We start from the raw sequence: 22530 nt of genomic DNA on the forward strand, positions 1-22530 counted from the left end.
GTGTCGTAAAGGGCCAGCATCACAGTTTCATCTAACTGCACATTCAAGGTGAGATCAACTTTTTTTTTTTTTTTTTTTTTGAAGGCAATTTTTACAACGGATAACCGAGAGGTCAAGGCTTCATTTCCACTGGTCAGGTCAGCAACTTCGCACCTGTATCTAGACGTGTTTTTAACCTGTAAAAACTCGTCACTTAATACATATGGATTCTCCTCTCTCTCTCTCTCTCTCTCTCTCTCTCTCTCTCTCTCTCTCTCTCTCTCTCTGGTTATTCGACAACATTCATATTTAGATCAGAGGATTACATACTGGTAAATAAAAGGCAAATTCTCATTCTTCTGAGGATTATTGAAATGGTTTATGATAGAAAACTGATGCGTCTTTTCCATTAAATCTCTATCCATTCCTTTTGTGAGTTGCTGAGTTTTTCTTACTTATTTGTGTAGTTTCTGTCGAATGATGATCAGAAGTAAAACTAATTATTATTATTATTATTATTATTATTATTATTATTATTATTATTATTATTATTATTATTATTATTATTATTATTATTATTATAAAAAAAGTTCCTCGTTGGGAGGGTGGGTTCCGTTCTCAGCTAGCACTCTGCTGGCCGCGAGTTCGAATCTCCGAACGGCCAATGAAGAATAAGAGAAATTTATTTCTGGTGATAGAAATTCATTTCTCGCTACAGTGTGGTTTGGATTCCACAATAAGCTGTAGGTCCCGTTGCTAGGTAACCCTAGGAGAGCTTTTAAGCTCAGTGGTCTGGTTAAACTAAGGTATACTTAACTTATTATATAATTTAATTATGATCAAATCTCACACTAAAATAATAACAATCTTTCTCGTTTTATTTATTTCTTTATATTTCTTTAGCTGAAAAACCTTTTTGTCAGTCAACTGACTATAAACCCGAGAGAGCTCCGAAGGGAATCAGCCTACAACGAGAGACGAGTCATTGGAAAAGACGACTAAAAAAAACTGAACAGGGAATGGAAAATAAAAAAAAAAAACCGAGACACCTGAATTCAGCAGACGTCAGCAGAAAGCAGCAATGAATTTGTTCCTAGCTTAAACCATAGGCGATGAAAACAAAGTGAACAGCGAATGGAAAACAAAATCGAAGCGGAGACACCTGAACTCAGCAGACGTCAGCAGAATTTGTCCCTGACTTAAACATCTGGCTATCAGAAGACTGTTCTACATTCTAGCTGTCGCCAAAATAAAACTCCTGGAAAACTGACTAGTATTAAACCTGATGCAGTAACAGAAATCATCATCATTAACATCATAACTATAATTATCATTATCATCGACGGCAGTAATGGTAGTGCTTGCGATCGTATCCGACTCATATTCTCTCTCATCCGTTGCCGTCCTTTCTCTCGTATCCGGTTCGCTTCCCCAGTGGAACGTAGTAACCGGATATGGTCCACAGACGGGGAAAAAACTAGTTGATCCCTGAATAAAGTTTAACCGGATTGGGCGATGACGTCTAAATGCTTTTGTCTTGGGATATGAAATGTAGAATCGTTGATTTTTAATGTAGTCAGATATGGATAGAGAGAGAGAGAGAGAGAGAGAGAGAGAGAGAGAGAGAGAGAGAAATCGCAATGGATCTTAAAGAAAGAGAGAGTAAATTGTTTAGAAAGGAAAAAAAATTGTGGAGACAGGAGAGGTTGGAATTTTTAGCTAACTTTCAAGACAGATGTTGAGAAACAGACTGGAAAATTGACATCTCCCACTACAGCCCACTATATAGATAACTTCAAATACGACAGACAGAGAGAGAGAGAGAGAGAGAGAGAGAGAGAGAGAGAGAGAGAGTAAATGGTTTACCGAGGAAAAAAAATGTGGAGACAAAATAGGTTTCAATTTTTAGTTAACTTTCAAGACAGACATTGAGAAACAGACTGGAAAATTGACATCTCTCACTACAGATCACTGTACAGATAACTCCAAATACGACATACAGACAGACCAATAGAGAGAGAGAGAGAGAGAGAGAGAGAGAGAGAGAGAGCGAGTAAGCAACCAGGCAAAAAGAATCAAACTCTTCAACTGCGATAAAAGTCAGCGAATAATCATAGGAATCTATGGAGCGTGTGAAAGTAATGTTGCTATGGTTGCATTAGACCGATACGCCCTTAGAACGGGATCATTCCTGAAGGCTGAATACCAACTGGTTACCAGAAGCAAAAAAATGAAATAAAAACAAATAAATAAGGGAGGAAAAATGTTGACGGGTCAAGCGGTGTTATCAAAGGGATTTTAGCCTTTTCACATTTGTGGTAAATTACAGATACCCGACGCAAAGATTTGTTATTCGGGAGAATTCTGATTTGGGGACCTATTTTTTATATGAATCTCTCTCTCTCTCTCTCTCTCTCTCTCTCTCTCTCTCTCTCTCTCTCTCTCTCTCTCTCTCTCTCTTGCTGTAATTTTTTTCTGTTGATTTCTGATGTACTGTAAGTAACTGCTAATATGTAACTTTGTTTGACGTCTTTGGGCGTAATAAATTTATTAAATAAATAATCTCTCTCTCTCTCTCTCTCTCTCTCTCTCTCTCTCTCTCTCTCTCTCTCTCTCTCTCTCTCTCTCTGAACAAGAATAACGTTCACTTCTGTGTCCTGAAGTGTTGTTCCCCATCATATTATTATTATTATTATTATTATTATTATTATTATTATTATTATTATTATTATTATTCAGCGGAGAAGTAATGTCAACAATGTTATGCCTTTGATTAAATTATAAGTCTATATAACAATCTGAGATCTTTCAAATCAAACTAGTGGACATTTAATGTATTGCATCAAATGGATTTTCATGATTATGGACAAGAAATTTCCACAAAAGATTTTATGCGTAGAGAAATATCAACGAAGATTCAGTACAGAATTCAAAGATATATAGCCAAGAAAATACTGTAAAATATTGTTCAGTGCCATTATGAAAGGGATACAGTTATCCTGAGTGTATTCAATTTAAACAAGTAAAAAATGAGCCGAAGTTTCTTCGGCGCAATCGAGTTTTCTGTACATCGTATAATCAAGGCCACCGAAAACAGATCTATCTTTCGCTGGTCTCGGTATAATGCTGTATGAGCCGCGGCCCATGAAACTTTAACCACGGCCCGGTGGTGGCCTGGCCTATGTCGCTGCCAGATTCACGGCTGTGGCTAACTTTAACCTTAAATAAAATAAAACCCACAGAGACTAGAGGGCTGCAATTTCGTACGTTTAATGACAGGAGGGGGGATGACCAACGTACCAATTTGCAGCCCTCTAGTCTCAGCAGTTTTTAAGATCTGAGGGAGGACAGAAAAAGTGCGGACGTAAAAAATGCTGACGGACAGACAATGCCGGCACAAAAGTTTTCTGGTCAGAAAACTAAAAAGTGAAAATGGTCAGAGTTAAATGCTGCTCAAATCCATAAATAATTCTCAGTTTATTCGTGACAGTCATGCAATAAGTTAGTTGAATTTTTGAGCTGTAAATTATAATTCAATTCTGCTTTTATATTTCCATCTCCTTTCCTGCTTTTTTTTCCTTAGTCTATTTATTTACGGGTTACTATCTTTCTTAAATGTCTTACTGTTCTCTCTTCTTATTTTTTTTTTCTTTTTTGTCTTTCCTTTCTATTCAATGAATCTTCATTAACTTGATTAATCGTAATCTTAAAGGCCTTTCGCAGCAACGGGATATTTCAGTATTACGAAAGAGTCTGTAGAGTTGCCAGTTTGTTCGTTGGTTTTGTTTGTCTCAATTATTCTCATACTTCCTCCATCTTATTCTCTTTTCTTTCATTTCCTAACACGAATTTCAGTTATAAATATTACCTCTCTCTCTCTCTCTCTCTCTCTCTCTCTCTCTCTCTCTCTCTCTCTCTCTCTCTCTCTGTTTTCATTGTTGTATGTTAATCGTACGTAAGAGAGTACGATAAAATGGAAAATAAATTCATGTTCATCTTATCATTTCCAGTAACTAATTTTACGAAAGAAATTTAATTTTAAAAAAAGTCTTAAATACTGTTAAGAATTTACAAACATTACTCTCTCTGGTTATCAATTTCCATTTGAGTAAAGGTCAGTTCAATCTAGCAGTCGTTATGTTTGTGTGTGTGTGTGTAAGAGAGAGAGAGAGAGAGAGAGAGAGAGAGAGAGAGAGAGAGAGAGAGAGAGAGAGAGGCAAACAGACAGATGGGTTGGGGACTTCTCATAACTCAGATTTTGCCAAACAAGATGATTTTATTGAGTTTCTAATCTAGGTTGTACAATCCATTCTTTATATTGGTAATGTCCTAATATATACTGTAGTAACTCTCAGGAATGACTACCACCAGCAGAGTGAATAATAACCTCCAACAGAAAAGGATTACTCGTTTAGTGAACACTTTCAGTTAATTAGACTGAAAAAATACCTGAAGTTCTCTGATACGTCAGACTGAAGTTACACATCAAAAAATTTTTTCGCCTGTAATAATTTATATACACATACACATGTTTTATATATATACATATATATATGATATATATATGTATATATATTATATATATATATACATATATACATATATATATATATATATATATATATATATTCCCACCTCGGCTTCCTAATCTTCTGTAACCCCCTGATACCTTCCTTGTCTCACCTAATCTGTGATTCACCTCTTCTTTCTTCTTATCATCATCATCCTTTATATTTGATCCCAGAACACCTTTACGAATCAACCGCTTTCATCGTTCCTACATTCATAATAACCTTCGTTACTGCAATTTTCTGGGTCTATTTGCCCACATAGTCTTCCTTGCACTTACGGTTACCCTCTTATTTATCTTCCTGTTAAAACTTTCAAGTTCATTCCACTAGCTTCTGCAGTTTCTCTTCACTATCTCTAGTCAGTGGTGTCATCGTAAATATCAATCATTCCACTCTCTGCTCAAACTGATTTTTTTTTATTCCCCAATTTTATGCCTACGCCTAATTTCGTCCTCTGATATTTTGCATCAGTCCATCTATAAAGATATTAAACAACTATAGAGACGCAATACACTTTTCTTAAACTTTCTCATCGAGCCAGTCACTCTATCATATACATTATTCTAACACACTAACACATTCATTACATCTCTCTTATTTTCTCAATCAAATTCCTGCCACACACCCTCTCTCTATTGCACACTAAGTAGCATTGTGCATAAAATAATTTTTACAGTTTTTTTTTTATAACCTTTACCTCTATACAGAGGAACGATTATTCTATTCGCCTTTTCTCATGAACCTTTCCTTTATCCAAACACACCTTACAAACCCGGGTCAGCCACTCAATCGCCCTTTCACTACCGCGCCATAGCATCAGTGCCTGGTATTTTTCCATTCTTCAACTCTTTAATTGCCATCACTGCATCCTCACCAGCCACTCCCACAAACATTCTCAGACTTACAGCTCTGACTTCGATCTGTCTCCCATATTCAACAAGTCTTCAAAATACTCACTCCATCGACCCGGGACTACAATCACTTGACGCGGCATTTCTCCAGTTGCATCTTATGTCTTAAGATCCATTAGTTCATTGATCATTCTATATTTACTTCAGTGCAGAACCTTTTATACTACCTGAAGTTCTTGTTCATAACCACCCTTTATGTTAATTATGTACTTTATTCATTTACTAATAGACCTTCTTCGTAACTACACTCTCCTCTCGTTTACATCTATAGATGTCATGCAATTTCCTCTCAGATAATTTACTTTTTTCTCTATCACTAAACCTGCTGTTTACTAATTCAACCACATACCGTTTTCATTCGTTATTCCGATCATCCTATGCCCAAAAATACTTTCTTATACTTTCTTTTGACCCAATGCCCTATACCTCGAGTCTTACATATTACATATCTGCTCCTTACACTACAGCCCATTTTTAAACTGGTTTCCCCTTATAAGAGCTCCTGACTTGTCTTAGGTTAAAATCACTTGTCTTAATTGCATTTACGGCCACATTTTCCCCCATCACTTTCAGAATGAGTTTTTCCGTCTTAACATTTGTTTCAACCATGTAATGATTAGTTATGCCTTCAGCTACTCCTCTTTACACCAATACACCCATTAACTGCTCTTCCATCTTCTCTGTACTCTTATATAACCTAGCGAGCTATTTTCCTCATCGTTTTCGCTTTTGCCGGTATACGCTGGACAACCAAAAATTAAACCCCTTTCCAAATAAATTTTCACTAGACTCCCTTCGTTCCAGTTTGGCCCAGAATCTCATGGGGCTTGCAGCTTTACGCTGATATTGAGAGAGAGAGAGAGAGAGAGAGAGAGAGAGAGAGAGAGAGAGAATTATCATTTTCATATATTTATTGAATGAACGTTTGTGCGCGCACATTTAACAGAGGCATATGAAGTTAGTGCATTAACAATAAAGTAATTCTGAAATCCAGATTTCTCCTCCCCCGAAGAGGAGAGATCTACGCTAAGGGAATTGCCCTCACTTCTCTTTTACTTATAAGAGTTGCATGTGCCCTGAAATGTTTTCTAATATATATATATATATATATATATATATATATATATATATATATATATATATATATATATATATATATATGTAACATATACATACATAAATACATATATGTAACATATACAGTATGTAATGTATAATATATATATATATATATATATATATATATATATATATATATATATATATATATTTAAATGTTTGTATGTGCGTACGTGTGTGTTTGTGTATCTGTGTACGTATAAATTATATACGTTTATAAAAGCCATTACCCTGCATTACACGTATACACTCCATAGAAATAAAGGTAAATAGAAAGGAATTTCACATATTTATCAGCTATAAAAACCTGGCATGTTAACTCCTTTAACCTACGAACCTCTTAACATAACTGAGAAAGTCATCTCGTGAGGTTATAGTCTCAACGACACCAACTGACGAAAAAGGAGAACCCCAACATTAAATGTCCCATTGTTAGACTTCTAATTTTGTTATCAGATCTTTAGAAAGGTTAATGGGTGGCCCTTGCTACTTTCTCTCCCGAAAACGACAAAGAAACAGAGAGAGAGAGAGAGAGAGAAACTTCGGAAAAGGAAAGACTTGATTTTCCGACATTAAAAGCTTCAGCCCTTGACATCTGAAGCTTCGTCCCGATGAGGCTGCCATTACCTCAAAATGTCAAGGAGCTTCAGGATTAAGAGACTGTGATATAATTCGCTTTTTTAGCCTTGGCGAGGCGATAGCTGAATCCTCTTGACCAACACCCTTGCCCAAATGCCAGGAGAATGCCCATTTCTCCTCCTCCTCCTCCTCCTCTCTTTCTCTCTCTCGCTCCTTACTTACTCCTCCTTCTGGTATCTGTTTGCCAAGCTCCTCAGATACCCCCGAAGAAGAGAAAATCTTTTACGGAGCAGGAAAAAAACGTGCCCCGCCTCCACCCTCACACCCTTCTCTCTCTCTCTCTCTCTCTCTCTCTCCTCCTATCTATCTATCTATCTCTCTCCTCCTCCCCCGCCCCCGACATCCACTATCACGACTGGGCCCCGTTCACTCGCTATCGCTGGGACCCCCCATGTCTGTCTCTGCGATGGGCGTGTTGTCTCGGAGCCACAGTATAAAAGTGGGACCTTAGGTCACTAGTCTTCACATCGCTTCCGACCTTCGATTGGATCACACCTCCCTCTACGAACACCAGCTCAGCTGCTCGAAATGAAGGCTGTAAGTTTTCCTGCTATTCCACGAGTCCGTCTTACTGTTTCTTTTTTCCCATCTTCCATCTCATACGCCATATTCAAGTCGAGGTTTAAACTGGTTAGCTGGTTGGCAACGCTCTCGTTAAGTGGTGTTTGCTTTTGCTTACGCTCTTGGATCACACTACAGTCTGTCTTTTTGAAATAGAAATACTTCGGATTCGTATTCTTGCAGATAGGAGAATTTAAAGATATTTGCTATATACTACAAAGTTACCTAAGGAGACTGAACAAGTGAACTCTGATTATTCGACACAATGACGAGTACCTTTAGTCGCAAAGCTGAGCCTTTGCAAAGGCTTCTGCAGTGTAATAAGAACAAGAACACATTAAACTCCCTTGCTAGGAATGGGTGAAGTACGTTCAAGTACAAATCTCCTTTCCTACAAGAAACTCTTATAAGATTTAGTAACGGTGCTGGAAACTAGAACACTACATTCAGTAAAGACTTCGGATTTAGATGAAATAAGCTTTCGTAGCAGACCTTACAGCGGAAAATAATCTGATACAGTCACACTAGGTAAACGCCTTCCTCAAGAGCAAACATTTTCCAACGCTAAGAAAACGTTACTTTCAGGTGCGAATGTTTTTCAAACACTATAACAGCACTAACTACAAGCGTAAAACTTTTTCCTGCGCTAAGAAAACATTTCTTTCGATAGTTAATGTCTCCAGACACTAGGAAAATACCTTATTCAAGAGTAATATTTTTCCAACACACCCAATATAAGCTTAAATTTCACCTTAATCAGAACCACCTTCAAGGCTAAACGTTTTTCCAACACCCTCAAATGTAAGTGTTCTTTCATACAATAGCAAAACGCCTCTTTCAAGAGCAAAAGTTCTTTCAACAGTAAGAAAGCGCCTCTTACCAGAATAAATATTTTCCAAACACTAAAAAAATATTTCCTTTAAAAGTAAGAATTTCTCCAACGCTTCCTTTGAGAGTAAACGTTTTTCCAACACTAAGAAAACACCCCCGAAAGTATACTTCTCTCCAATTTCAAGAAGGTACTTCCCTCAAAAATAAACTTTATTTTTCCACCTTCAAGCGTAAGCGTTTTCCAGTACTTCCTTCAGGAGTCAACACTTTTTCTCTTTTCCCTTGCAGGCCATTCTCCTCGCTTGCTGCCTAGGATGCGCCGTGGCCCGCCCACAAGGTGCTGCCGACAGCGGTGCCTCCGCAGGAGGCGCCCCTGAAATCGGGGCCTCCGTCGTCACTCCCATTCCCATCCTGATCGACGAAAGAGTCCCCATCGATCCCTTCGGCGGCTTTGGAATGAGGTGAGAAAAGCATTTTAAAATCTCTTTTCAAATTTAAGACATTTTCTTACCTGATAAATAGACGTTTTTCCATTAAGAGTTATTCCTTTAGTTAGTAACTGTTCCAGGAAAGGAGTTTCCAGGCAATAAAAACCTCTCGCTTTCCAGATTCCAGACCGGAAACGGAATCAGCTGGGCCGAAAACGCCGTGGCCGCCGGCCCTCTGAACCAAGTTACTAGGACCGGCCAGTACACGTAAGTTTCCATCCATAACTCTTTTGTATTTTTAAACTTTCTTTTCATATTAAGAGCTGCTGATTGTAAATCATCAGAGAGCTTTATTCGTGACGGTAATTTTGTAAGTAAAATTTTCGTCGTCAGTTCAAACCAAGAAATATAAAAACCTTAAAAAGTACTGGAAGACTAGATGTCAATTAGCAAGATAAAGTGTTTCTCAGAGGGAAGTCATATGAGCAGGGAATCATATATCTTATCAAAATATAGGTAAATGACTTGCATGTCAAATAACCTTACTATAAGTAGATAGAAAGGAATATAGAAAACAAACCTCGTCTAAGAATATAAGAAATCCTTTCATGTATCCCTTACCTCTGGGTTAGCGTGTCTTGTAACGCAGGCAACTGGTTTTACTCTACCCCATTTCCGTTCCAGATTCACGCATCCCGACGGAACTCCCCATCTCCTGACCTACACCGCTGGCATCAACGGATTCCAGCCCATCTCAGATCTGATCCCCACTCCCCACCCACTCGAACCATGGCACATCGAACAGGTTTGTAAAAAGGAAGAAAAACGAAGAAACAGTCACGTTTTGTAGTTTTTTTTTTTTTTGGCGACCAGTCCACAAAAGTCGCCGCTTTGCCATTTTCTCTCTCTGTTGATTTCTCGCTCAATGAAATGAAGCCACTTCGTAGTTATCCCTTTTTGCGATTCGTTTGTATAAAAAGGTCCCATTTTCTAAGTTTTCATTTTGAATTTGTTTTAAAAAGTGGGTACTTTTTCATTCTCTTACCCTAAAAAAGAACACAAGCTAACGTTTCAATTGACGTCTCTTATTCAAGGAAAATCCCTCAATATGGCAAGTTTATTTAGGCCATTTTCATTGGATGCTACGCAAATAGGGCGCTTCTTCCTATCACCTGGCACTTTCGTCTGACATTCCGGGTGTTAGTAGACTTGGGCGTTTCCCCGTCATCTGCATTACTTTGCTCTGCTTCTTTTTTTTTTAATCTGGAATATGCGTCTTTACATCTATTATTAAACCCCGAGGATAGTTACTCATGTAATATCTGCTCATCTTGTGCAAATTTCAAATGACTGAAAATAACCAAAAGAAAAAGTTACTTTCTTTGTTTACAGCCATTTTCAAAAGATCAGTTGACCTTTAGTGCGTTCCAGTTCTCTTTGTTTTTCTCCCACCGGTGAACTTTTTACTACAAGTCTATTAAACATAGTGAGGTGTCTTTATGGTTAAATTCAACACGAAAGCGAAAGCGCATTCAGCTGGGTGTTTATTTTCAAAAAGGTCACACACACACAGTCTTTTGCAAGTAGACACGACCGCCTTCAGTTTCTTGCAGATCTGAACTGCGGTGTTTAGAATTGTCACGTTGCTCAGTTCGCGTTCTGAATTTTTTCATACACCTATCTTTGTCATCGACGAAGTCACAGCTGTTCATTTTCCTTCCTCAGATCGAATTTGCCGCCCGTCAGAAGGCAGCCGAGGCAGCCGCAGCAGCGGAGAGTCAGGTGTCAGCATAAGAACCAATGTCCCTCTTCTCCTCCTCCTCCCCCCGTTGTGTAATTGCTTCCCATTTTAGCCTTTTATCTTGTTAAGAGTTTGTTGTTAAAGAGAGTGATATTTTCTATGCACTGAGAAATATATATATATTATATGCCAAAAAATTGCTTTGATTATCCTTCCGTGAGATTTCGTACGGTCTCGTTTCCGTGATGGCGTTGACTGAGTGTGGAAAATAGTTAAGATGTGGTTGTACCATAAATCCCAATGAATATGAGAAGCCAAAGAAAGCTACTGTATAAGATATCTACAGTATGATATCTACCATCCATTTTCTACAGTTGAACCCCTCAGGGGCTAGTACTAAACACGGCGAAACAGTGTAGGTGAGTCACCGGTTCACCGTGTTTAATTCTAGCCCCTGGGGATCAGATAGTTTTGTATGTAGTTTGAGGAAGTAATTGCCATGGGCCTTAATTGGGTTGTTTGGTAGCTAGCATCCTAATTTTTGGTATATATGTGTATATATATATGTGTGTCTGTATATGTATATATATACTGTATATATATATATATATATATATATATATATATATATATATATGTATACGTATGTATGTATGTATATGTATACATTCATACATATATACATATACCTGTACAGTACATATATGTATGTATACACACATACGTGTATGTGTATATATATATGTATATATATATATTGATTGATGTATGTATATATATATATATATATATATATGTGTGTGTGTGTGTGTGTGTGTGTGTAATATATACATATATATACATGTGCACATACATATGCGAGCGTGGACTGAAGACCCTTAAAACCCAAGTGGTATCGAAAGGCTAAAAAAAAAAAAAGTAAAATCATATGTATCTGGAACGGAACGACCATATGCATCAGCTGCCATAAAAAAAAAAAAAGATAAAAGACTTTCTTCCACTGCAAACGAAACTTCTACGAGCCAGTTCCCAAATGCCAAAGAGCCCCCTTATTCGCTACCTTTCGCTTATGGCCGGCCAATTATCTGCCGCTGTCGCTCCCAGCCAGCCGATTCGGTAACCTTTTGGTTAACCTTTTAGTATAAGACCTTATACCAACCGGTCTCGTCTAAGGTCTTATTGCATTTTAAAAAAGTGCAAAGTAAAAGGCTATGTTATGATAATCATCTTAAAAATGCTAGAGAAATGTTGACTCGACATTTTTCTTTAATATTTTTCTGGACGATTAAATGTACGCATTCAGTGCCGTGGCCACATTTCTTGCGTGACTCTTGGGAGATCTTTTAATGACAGTAATTTTTGGAATTTCATACACTTGCAGCTGCTTCTCTCTCTCTCTCTCTCTCTCTCTCTCTCTCTCTCTCTCTCTCTCTCTCTCTCTCTCTTGTCCTTTTCGGCTTTAATTAAAACACCCACAAAAGTATCAGTGACGAATACGTATACTCACACTACACCCAGAAATACATTTTCTTCACATTTCCTTGCTGAAGACTCTATCGGTGTAACTTTATAAAATAAAAGACAATTTGTCTACAAAGTGTAGAACAAGAATAAAAGCGAAAACTTCGAAAGAGTTTATCCTAGATCTGTGGCTAAGGCTATTCATTTCGGGGCAACTTGAGATCATCAGTTTTGAGGGTATTAAGAGAAAAACTCAGCATCGTATCTTGGGAATTGTTTGCAGCTATTAGCGAGGGGTAATTGGACAGCATCCAGTGCAAATTATACGCAAAATAAAAAACAATATAAACTGACGAACAAGTGGTATCTACGATAATCAACAATAATAACAAAGATCACAATAAAGTTGATAATAGTCTCGAATAGTCGCTCGCTCAGTACCTGAATTTGTCAGATAAACCAAGAAAAGCAAAAATAAAGACGTAATTCTTGTAAAATATGATAAGAAACAACGAAAAACATAATTATACGGACTCCTTCATATTAGGAGAGGAAGATAAACGGTAAGAAAAGGAAGGTATCAAAGAAAGTTATATACGATTCCTTTGCTGGACGGTGAAGTTTGGTACTGAATACATTCTTTTCGAAAAGTTTATGGTAAAGGCTGAAATGCAAACGAGATATCTATATAGTCTAGACATACGACCAGGTTTTCGATGTTTCCTCCTCCGGATGATGTTTAAATGTATCTAACTGGAATACAACTGGAAATATTAATAAGATCATTAAAATGAAGTCAATTTAATCCAGATTTCTAAAACATTTTCACATATGAATTTTTTTTCGAAAGACAGCAGGGGAGAGAGAGAGAGAGAGAGAGAGAGAGAGAGAGAGAGAGAGAGAGAGAGAGAGAGAGAGAGAGAGAGAGATTTACGAGTATGTGTAATGGTGAAATTCTAAGAGAGTAGAAGGATAATTAAGATCAGGCACATTAATAGAGATTCAAGGAACGGTTAGAAATGTACTTTCTTGAAAGGTTGTAACAAAATGTGTGCGTGCGTGTGTGTGTGTGTGTGTGTGTGTGTAAGAGGGAGACAGAGACAGAGACAGAGAGAAAATACATGTGATTTACAGCTATACATAATTAATATATAGCCATGGGATAATAAAAAAAAGTAATATGAAAACAAATTACAAAAAGATCTTTCCCTACGAACCCTCTTCAAGGACTGGGAGTGACTACATCATACAACGCGCTCATCTTTAGAGGAGAGAGAGAGAGAGAGAGAGAGAGAGAGAGAGAGAGAGAGAGAGAGAGAGAGAGAGAGAGGAGAGAGAGAGAGAGAGAGAATCTCATGCTCCAGGAAGATATTTCAAATCGCGCAAAAGGTCATGCAAGAAAAATGTTGTCATAATGGTTAGTGATCTTGTGTGAATTTCGCTCGCGTAATATTTCACAAAGGTGACATTAGACGATTTCACCTTTTCCGCTTCACATTCCTGGTTATTTTTCTTTTTTCTTCTTATCAGTCCGAGAGGGAAAACATACTTCCGCGGATCGTAATTTTGCAAGAAGACTAACATTACAGCTAGATGGAAGCTGTGCTTGTCATATTCGATTTTAGTCTAGTTTATACATTGAAATACCGCACGTGTGCTTTTCACTGTTCAGCTTTCAAAGAAATATCGTGAAAAAGATAAATTAGTCTGTTTGGTCACGAAAGCTATTGAATATTAAATCAAATCAGCTTCCTCGAGAACGCTTGAGGGTATAACATCCAAAAAAACAAATAAACAAAAACAAAAGTAGGCAAAAATGACGGTAGGAATAAGAATAATTAAGTTTACCTTTCTCGAGACAACCCGAAGTTTTCACACCCGACGAAAAAAGAAGCTTACATAATTATCGTATTATAATTAGAAGCTGACAAAAAAAAAAAGGACGCCATTGTTACAAAACACCTGCACGAGCTAACATGTAAAAGTGAAAACGGGAAAGTGTGATACAAATAAGGTACCTTAAATGTCAGAGGAATGGGAGATGTGTTTAACCGTTCCACCTTGTATGCAGCAATGCTCCCTTTTTCCTTCTGCAGTCGCAGGTGGCCATTGCTCTCTGAGATAATGGTATGAAAGGGCGTTGCTAAGTTGCTAAATCACACGCAATGAGAGAGTTTTTCGTCTCTTACTTTCGTGTTCCTGTTAACGGTACATCAAAGACAGATGAATGAAAGGAAGAGTCGATCGGCGAGGGCCAAGTGAATGGATTTCGATTCTTATCGGCTGAAACGCACTGGGGACAATGACTTTCACAGAGAGACGGGCAATGAAGTTTAGTCTGAATTTTAGCATGTTTTTTTGTATTTGTATGTGTTTGCATATAAGAATTAGTCTCACTGGTCTTACTTTTGTTAAAATAAGTCTTTACATAGTTAATCGACAAGAGTCAGTAACGTAAAAAATATATTTTGGAGAACGTCCTGATTTCTGGTTTGTAGGTCAGCACTCTCTGTCTTATCTGAATTTTCTTGTAAAGTTATATTTTTTTCGCATATTTCTTAATTAGGCCGTAACTTATTCTCTCCATTCAAATTTCGACTTATCTTGGTTCAACTTAAATCTTTATGGGAAAAGGGTCCAGTCAGGTTGGCCACTTTTGAACCAGCTACTCCGCACCTTCCTACCAACAATGACCCTGGTCAGGTAAAACTCTGAGCCCTAGGGAGGTAAAGGGGGACAACGTCCCTGGTCTGATAGGATGTTACATCCAAGGTTAGGTTAGGATACATCCCTGTTACAAGTGTTTTCTCACTTTATATTTTTTCTTGGAGCGCTGTAAGGGTGATCTGGCTATCCTGCTGGTTTAGCTGACAATGGAGGTATGGTGTAGCTTCATTCAAAGATAGACAGGTTTAGATTAACAGGGTTTGTACGCAGAAAGCTTGATGAATAGCCGCATTTGTACAAAACCTGACTAGCTCAGCTGATTTCACTAGGACTTCAGTGTGGTGGTCCTGGGTTCAGCCTTCGATCGTGGCATGACAGCTTTTACTGGTAAATAGACCTAACTGTTCCTCTCGGCTAGGAATGATGGGTTTTGTGGAGCCCATAGGTCTACCATCTGAGACATCAGCAGCTATTGCCTAGTTCTTTCTGGTCCTAGCTTGAGTGGCGAGGGGCCTTTGGCATTGACCAGATGTGTATATGTAAGGACTGATATAACTGAAAGATCCGGTATAATCTAATGATATGCATGGTATTCTCTCACCACCTACAGAGACCCAGTGTAACTATGCTACAACAAAGAAATTGCGTGGTGGAAATTGATATAATGGACAATAACGAATTAGTGTTCCATGAGACAATTGCGTAGACGATTTTTTTTACTATAGGTTAAGAAAACTATCAACTAAATGTGGTTGATAAATAAAAATGTGCATAAGCGTACTTGTGGAAGAAAAGAATGGTGAGGAGGAGCGTTTTTTAGATTGCGTTGGTGTAGGCTATATGGTAGTTGGGAGGGCAAGTTGATGGTGAGAGGAGGGACTAAAGGTATATCTGATCGTTATCGGAGTGAAGCAATAGTGAAAATTAATAGAAGTTTTAGATACGAGGAATGCTTAAAATAACTAGGGTTAAAGAGACTTACGTGCAAGGGGTAATGAAAGCAATATGTGATAGGATGATGAAATCATAGAGATTTTTTTACTTGTAGTTGCCTGACATTGTATTTGATAGCATTAGCTTCGTGAAAGATGAAGAGGATGGTCAAGATCAAAGTAAATCAAAAATTTACTGGATAAATCTAAGTGAATACTTTAGGCAAAAAGAAATTGTTCTGCTGGGAAATTAACTCAACAAGAAAAGTCAGTGGAAAACATGATCTTCGATTAAAAGTTACAAATGGAGAGCAGCTATCGGAAGAAAAAGTAGTGTTGTGCTGATGAAGTGAGTATTTTGCAGAGTTGCTGAATGTTTGAAATGGAAGAGAAGCAGACTTGAATAATGAAGAGTGGGAAGGATTGTTGTAAAGGTAGGAACACTTTTGAAAGAAACTTGAGACTGTAAGATAGGAAATTTGCCTTTGCAATTCAAATGCCTTTCTTTCCTCAATGTAACACGTCATTGCCCTGATTTAGTATTGAACTATCTAAGACATTATATTATAAGGTTAAAATATTAACGAAATGGCTCTTCCACTACAGAAATGAGTTGTTGTTTGATTCGAAGTATAAGACCAAAGTCAAAACTGAAACTTCCATCTGGCTTTTGGCTGCACGGGATATCATGAACCCATTTTAATAGGTTTGCTGAAGAGATGTTCTATGGTCGTATGCAATCAACCACGACTTCAGTTTTGCATCAGTAATGAATTAGTATTCAACGAGTTTGAATCATCTTAGGGTGAAAATGTAGGCCTAATATATTGTAGAAAGCTCTTTTGTTAGTACTGTGAAAACCAGCTTTTCATTCGTGAAACTAAGCAGAAGCGTATTAGGAATCACCATTGATTTAGAATATCATCATAAGTCTAACTTACCCTTGTCCCTCTGTCATATCAATCTTAATAATCTTGGGAAGTGTCTTGAGTGACACAACACGGTGACAAAGGAAGAGAGTTTCTTTAACAAGAAACTTTCTGCATACCTCAAAAATTCCAGCATTTTTACACTTCATATATACTTAAGTTGTTATTCTTACTGCTAATTTACACATTAACGGGAATATAATGACATTTGATGTTCAATTTCCTTTACTATTTTTAAAGAGATGAAACCTTTAATAACAGACCCTCCCTTTATTTTGAAGGATTTCAATCATTATGGCTGGCTGTGATGGATTTAGATCCATTATTTAGCATAATTTTGCTTATTTTTTTTTATAAAATTACTAGTTTTTTATAATATTAGTAAGCATTAATGAAAAATGAAGTGGAATTATAAGGAGAATTGCACAAACACTGGCCTTAAGTTTCAATGATTAAGTTACCCATATGTTTTAGACAGACAAACGTTTTCTTTTAATCCTTTTCAATGAGCTGAAAGAAAACGTATATTTAAAGGATGTTTCTTTTAAACTGCTCCAAGGTTTTATATCATTCCAAGGTAATCCTTCGTTTTTTTATCTAAATGTTTATTAACAATAACCACCGCAGATGCTATAATTATGTAATTATCACTAATTAACACTTCTCTGTGTACGCTGACTCCAAACTCCAAAGCTGATTAGGATATATGAATGCAAGACCTCTTTTCAGAATTTTTCGGCTTCCTTCAAACAGAAAAATTTAAACTTATGGAGCAATAGATACTAAAAATAATAACAGGGACAGAACACATTTTTGGCGTTCCATGAGATATGGACAGAAAATGAAATATTTAGTATCAAATTCTTAACGAAACACATTATAAATCAAAAGAGGGTAATTTTATGTAGAACTGAGTATGAAAAATAAAATTGGGGTCAGTCATATATGATGTGAGAGACGAAATGGAAAGTGAGGAAAGGAAAGACTGCACAATAAAAACAATTCGAACAAAATTCTTGGTGTAAAAAAAAAAAGAAAGGAAACTACGAGGGAAAACATTCATATAGCAAAGAACTTCTCGGAACTTTTTTTTTTTTCAACGTAACCTCAGAAAATACAACAAACACATAAAAAATATGCATACATGCGTCTAAATGACTTGTGCTTACACATGTGTTTATAATATGTATGAATTAGTGCACACAGACATGCATAGTTTGCATGCAAATAATAATACATACATGAGCATACATATATTCACATAATATTACCATACGAATCCATTAAAAAAATATGCACATGTGCACGCATGTGTTTATACGCATTTATTTTAATGGGTATGCATACATACATATTAATGAAAATGTATGTGCAGTTATGCTATGCACATGTATACGGTTATTCAAACGCAAATAAATGTACATACACCACATAGAAGAGCAGCATCTATACATAGCCTATAAGCGTATTTAAACCTGCTGATACATACACACGTGTATCTACTTATAAATGTACTCTAATTAATGCGCATATATACGAGCAAATAAGATGCAAATATACATTGAAGTATATACTTTCACGCAATTATATAAGGTTCATTAAAAAAAAAAATACTATATAATCGCCAATCCAAGCAAAACTATATTTCATTCAGTAGGCCACTCACTGTCATGGCAGACGGTAATTTATTTAGTTCACTTCACGAACACGGAAACTTGGTTTAGTTTTATTTTGAGATCAGTGACCCTAACGGCAGTGTGAAATGTGTTTAAGATTTACGCGACTACCAGCATAAACAACCACCGGAATCGATTCCACGAACTGAAAAAAATCTGATGCTTCAAAGAAAGCCGGTGAGGATTTTTATACTCCCATACTTTGGTACTACGATTTGATGCATAAGTTAAGTGACAGTTGTCGGAAACGCCTTAAACGTTGCGTTTCGAGTAGTACAACCTTTGCCTTGTAAGTTCCTTTGCCTCAGTAAGGATCCCCAAGTGCCGAAGGAGCTACTAGGAAGAGCCCAGACCTTAAAGTTGGTAAGCTATTTAAGACATTATCATTTGCTGCATTGTATTATATTTCTTAGAACAGGTGCTGCATGTTGTTAGGAGACTCGATGTGTGTAAACATAGGCTTAGGCTACCAAGGTCCAGAGTAGCCTAATATTCACCACCTAGCCCAGTACCAAGCGCAACCATAAATGCAAAATCAGTGGTGCGATAATTAGAGAAATCTACCAACAGAAGTAGTCAAATATAACATGTAACCCAAGAATATATTAACAGAGACTAAAATAACAGGCTGTCTCGGAACTCTGATTAGGTAGCCTATAATATAAACACCGAAGTGTGTCAGTTTCCAGTTGATTAATTCGACTTTTCCGTATATTACAGTCAGTGATATGGGATAGTTTTTTGTTTTCGATTTATCCGATTTGGTGTATGTAATGAAATAATCCATAGTGGTGCCATAAGTTCGGAGATTAGCTTTTATATTTTAATTCGCTATTTCCGGAAGTTTTTGATGTCCATTAAGGTACGTTTACATGAGGACAGTTTGATGTTCCTCACATACTATTAGTGCTGGTAGCTTCCCCAAAGTCAGGGGTCGTTATAGCAGAATCCACTTAGTTTTGCAGCTAAGCCCCGCCCACTGCACGCCAGTGATTGGCTACCTCTCAAAGGGGGAATGACGTCACACTAGTTAACAGTCCAAATGATTACCAGTACGGATTTGACTCCGTTCGGCCATGATGAGTTTCGTGCATGAATCATGACACAACAGATTCGAGTTCTCGGAGTTGTGAAGTATGCAATTGATATCTCCGATGAAAGTTATATTAAGTTATATATCGTTATGAAGGTCTTGGATCATTTTGTCTGTACATTTTTTTTTATCATGCGCAGCCTAAATACACAAGCATCTTGATTTTTTAAAAATTGGTGTTGGCCTAAATAAGCGATCCCTCATAGACCACATTAATTGAAATGAACCGTAGACTTACGCAGCCATGTCAATTTAATGTTAATATCATTAAGAGATTAGGCCTACACATCAAATTCTTATATTTTGAGACAATGACAGGGCATGGGCCTACACGTCAGTTTCTTATACTCTGAGGCAATGACAGGGCATAGGCCTACACGTCAGTTTCTTATATTCTGAGGCAATGACAGGGCATAGGCCTACACGTCAGTTTCTTATATTCTGAGGCAGTGACAGGCATAGGCCTACGCATCAATTCTTATATTTTGAGGCAATGACGGGGAATGGGCCTACACGTCAGTTTCTTATCGCAAATAGTTTTCTACCTGTGTCAGTTGGAAATAGAGTAGGTTTTAATTAATATAATAGTTTCAACTCCACGATATAAGGCTGCTGCAGCATTTCTATGAAAATGAAGGCTATGGTAGGAAGGCATCATAAGATACTTCACGAAATAAAAAAAAAAAAATGATTGCTGAAAAAGGTATGTATGAGATGATTCAAACCAGTCTGCGATTACCCCATGATTCATTTGCTTTTGGGGTCTCTCTCTCTCTCTCTCTCTCTCTCTCTCTCTCTCTCTCTCTCTCTCTCTCTCTCTCTCTCTCTCTCTCTCTCTGTTTAGGAGAATATTCTAGCGTAGACTATATTCATAAAGATCTCGATTACTTTTAATGAAAACAAATTACTAAATTTCAATTAACAAGAGTAGGCAGATAATTCTATGTTTATTCTGCAGTGTCATGTTACCATATGAAAATTTTTGGAAGACACTACAAGCACCATAACAGCAGCAACAAAAACCAGATTAACCACAACAAGAACCACAATAAAACGACTGAATAAAAGATAGGCCTATAATCCAAACGTAATACAGACATAGGACATTATAAGTCTGTCATTTTTTATGGTCCTGTTATTTCGAAAGGAGATAATGTCCTTAAGAAAATTCTCAGCAAATTATATCAATATGACTCGTATAGCCTATCATGCTGTAACTTTAAGTTAAACATAGGCTTATTCTAGTTTTGTAGAGTGCAGTCACTGCTTGTCATCCCTTCGAATGTGTAAACGATTGCAATGAAATCGATTTTATGACTATTAAAATGTAGTAAAAATTTCCTGAAATCAATATGAAGTACCAGTCTGCATAGCTCTGAGAAAATCTTTGAGTTGAATTTAGAATGGTGAACACGCTTGACAATATCAGACGGTATTTATCATTGTCCAGTGATTCAAGTGCACCGATTCGAACGCAGACGTTCCCTGTGTCACCTCCGTATTCAGGTGAACCTCATTTACGAAACACAACATTGCAGCATCGCGGAACACTCTTGACTTCATTCATATTTTCCTGTTTTTTTGCCATTTTTAGGGAGATGTGTATTATGATTTTATTTCAGGGGATAATATAACGTTTCTTTTTGATAATCAGCAGAACGTATTTTAGTTCGGTAAAACAACCATTGCAAAATAAATGAAGGTGAAAAGAACCACAGATTAACCAACTTTTCTAAACCATTGCCAACCAATCAGCTTCAAGGAATGGTCGTGACGTAATCAGTGAGGGGGGGGCTTAGCTGCAAAGCACAGTGGACTTTGCTATGGGTGTAGAGACCAGGGTGGTATGTGACTGGTGGTTGATTAACTTACACGCATTAGGAAATTACAGTTTTCATGCAGGTAGTTATTTTGTTAAATCTGTTTGTAGTTTAGCATTAAAGAAAGTCTCTGTGCCTGAATCTACTTATTTCTGTGTTCCGCTATTCTGTTTGCGTTTTTTGATGCTATCTACCCATCTATCTATCTATCTACGTATCTATCTATCACTATTTATGTCATATATACATATATATATATATATATATATATATATATATATATATATATATATATATATATATAAGATATTTTTTGTGTAGCAGCGATATTGTACAAGTATTATACTCCCTTTTCAGAAGATTTACCATCGTCTAACCTGTCTTTTTCACCACCGCCAATATATAAGTACACAAAATTATAGTACCCGAGTCCGAACCTCTGGACGGCACGCAGTGTCCCTGAGATCAGGACTTGGGTTGGGACATATCGTCTTGGCCCCTTTTTTATATACCGTCGTTTCTTACAGTAATGGTACACTGGTCTCGGGGAGAAAAAAATACTATATATTCTTTCGGGTTTAACCGCTTGTTCCAGGCAGTCAGTGTACTGGAATATTACTGTAACAAAATAACTTACATTCCATATTATTATACATGTTAAGGCATGAAACTGTATTATATTTCTGATGTTCAATATGCTTTTCTTATGCTGCGCCAAGTTTAGGTCTATTTTTTTTTTAAGAAAATCGTTATAAGCAAGAGAATCATCTTGTATTTGATGTAAGACGTAGGCTCCCGGTCTTTTATAAATTAAAAGAAAGCTTAAATAAACTTGTAGAATATTCACTTTTTGCTGAAGGATCGTACAGGACTGCAATTTACGCTACTTAGACACTACTTGTCGATTTCCAAAGGCATATATTAGTGAAAAACTGCTGAAAATAGTGAGCGTTTGAATTTTTTGCCAAAGGAGAACGTTGAGAGTGTGTGAAGATTAAGGTTAAGAGGTTTTATGGAAACCAGAAAGATTGACCAGTGAATGTTAATATGGATGGTGAAAGAATGAAAGCTACGGTTTTATATAGGTTGTTGGCAGTACATACAACGGACGTACGAATAACGGTTGTATGATGAGAGAAGTGTTGAGTCACAGAATAGGTGATGCAAGGGAG

The 22530-nt window shown here is 37.0% G+C and overlaps 1 protein-coding gene across 1 annotated transcript; it reads left to right on the plus strand.

Moving 5' to 3' along the window:
* Positions 1-7646: 7646 nt before the first annotated feature.
* Positions 7647-10974, plus strand: LOC136825576 (cuticle protein AMP1A-like). Its single transcript, XM_067082162.1, has 5 exons — positions 7647-7756; positions 8900-9072; positions 9220-9306; positions 9724-9844; positions 10765-10974. Exons 1-5 carry the CDS (start codon positions 7748-7750, stop codon positions 10831-10833), a joined length of 459 nt encoding a protein of 152 aa, XP_066938263.1. The 5' UTR covers positions 7647-7747; the 3' UTR covers positions 10834-10974.
* Positions 10975-22530: the final 11556 nt, after the last annotated feature.

The sequence above is a fragment of the Macrobrachium rosenbergii genome, chromosome 39 (assembly GCF_040412425.1).
Source record: "Macrobrachium rosenbergii isolate ZJJX-2024 chromosome 39, ASM4041242v1, whole genome shotgun sequence".
Classification (NCBI taxonomy): Eukaryota; Metazoa; Arthropoda; class Malacostraca; order Decapoda; family Palaemonidae; genus Macrobrachium; species Macrobrachium rosenbergii.

Bases quoted from the DNA above. Each gene is read 5' to 3' on its own strand.
- LOC136825576 (XM_067082162.1), top strand. The intron at 9,307-9,723 runs GTAAGTTTCCAT...TTTCCGTTCCAG, and splicing joins ACTAGGACCGGCCAGTACAC to ATTCACGCATCCCGACGGAA. The intron at 9,845-10,764 runs GTTTGTAAAAAG...TTCCTTCCTCAG, and splicing joins AACCATGGCACATCGAACAG to ATCGAATTTGCCGCCCGTCA.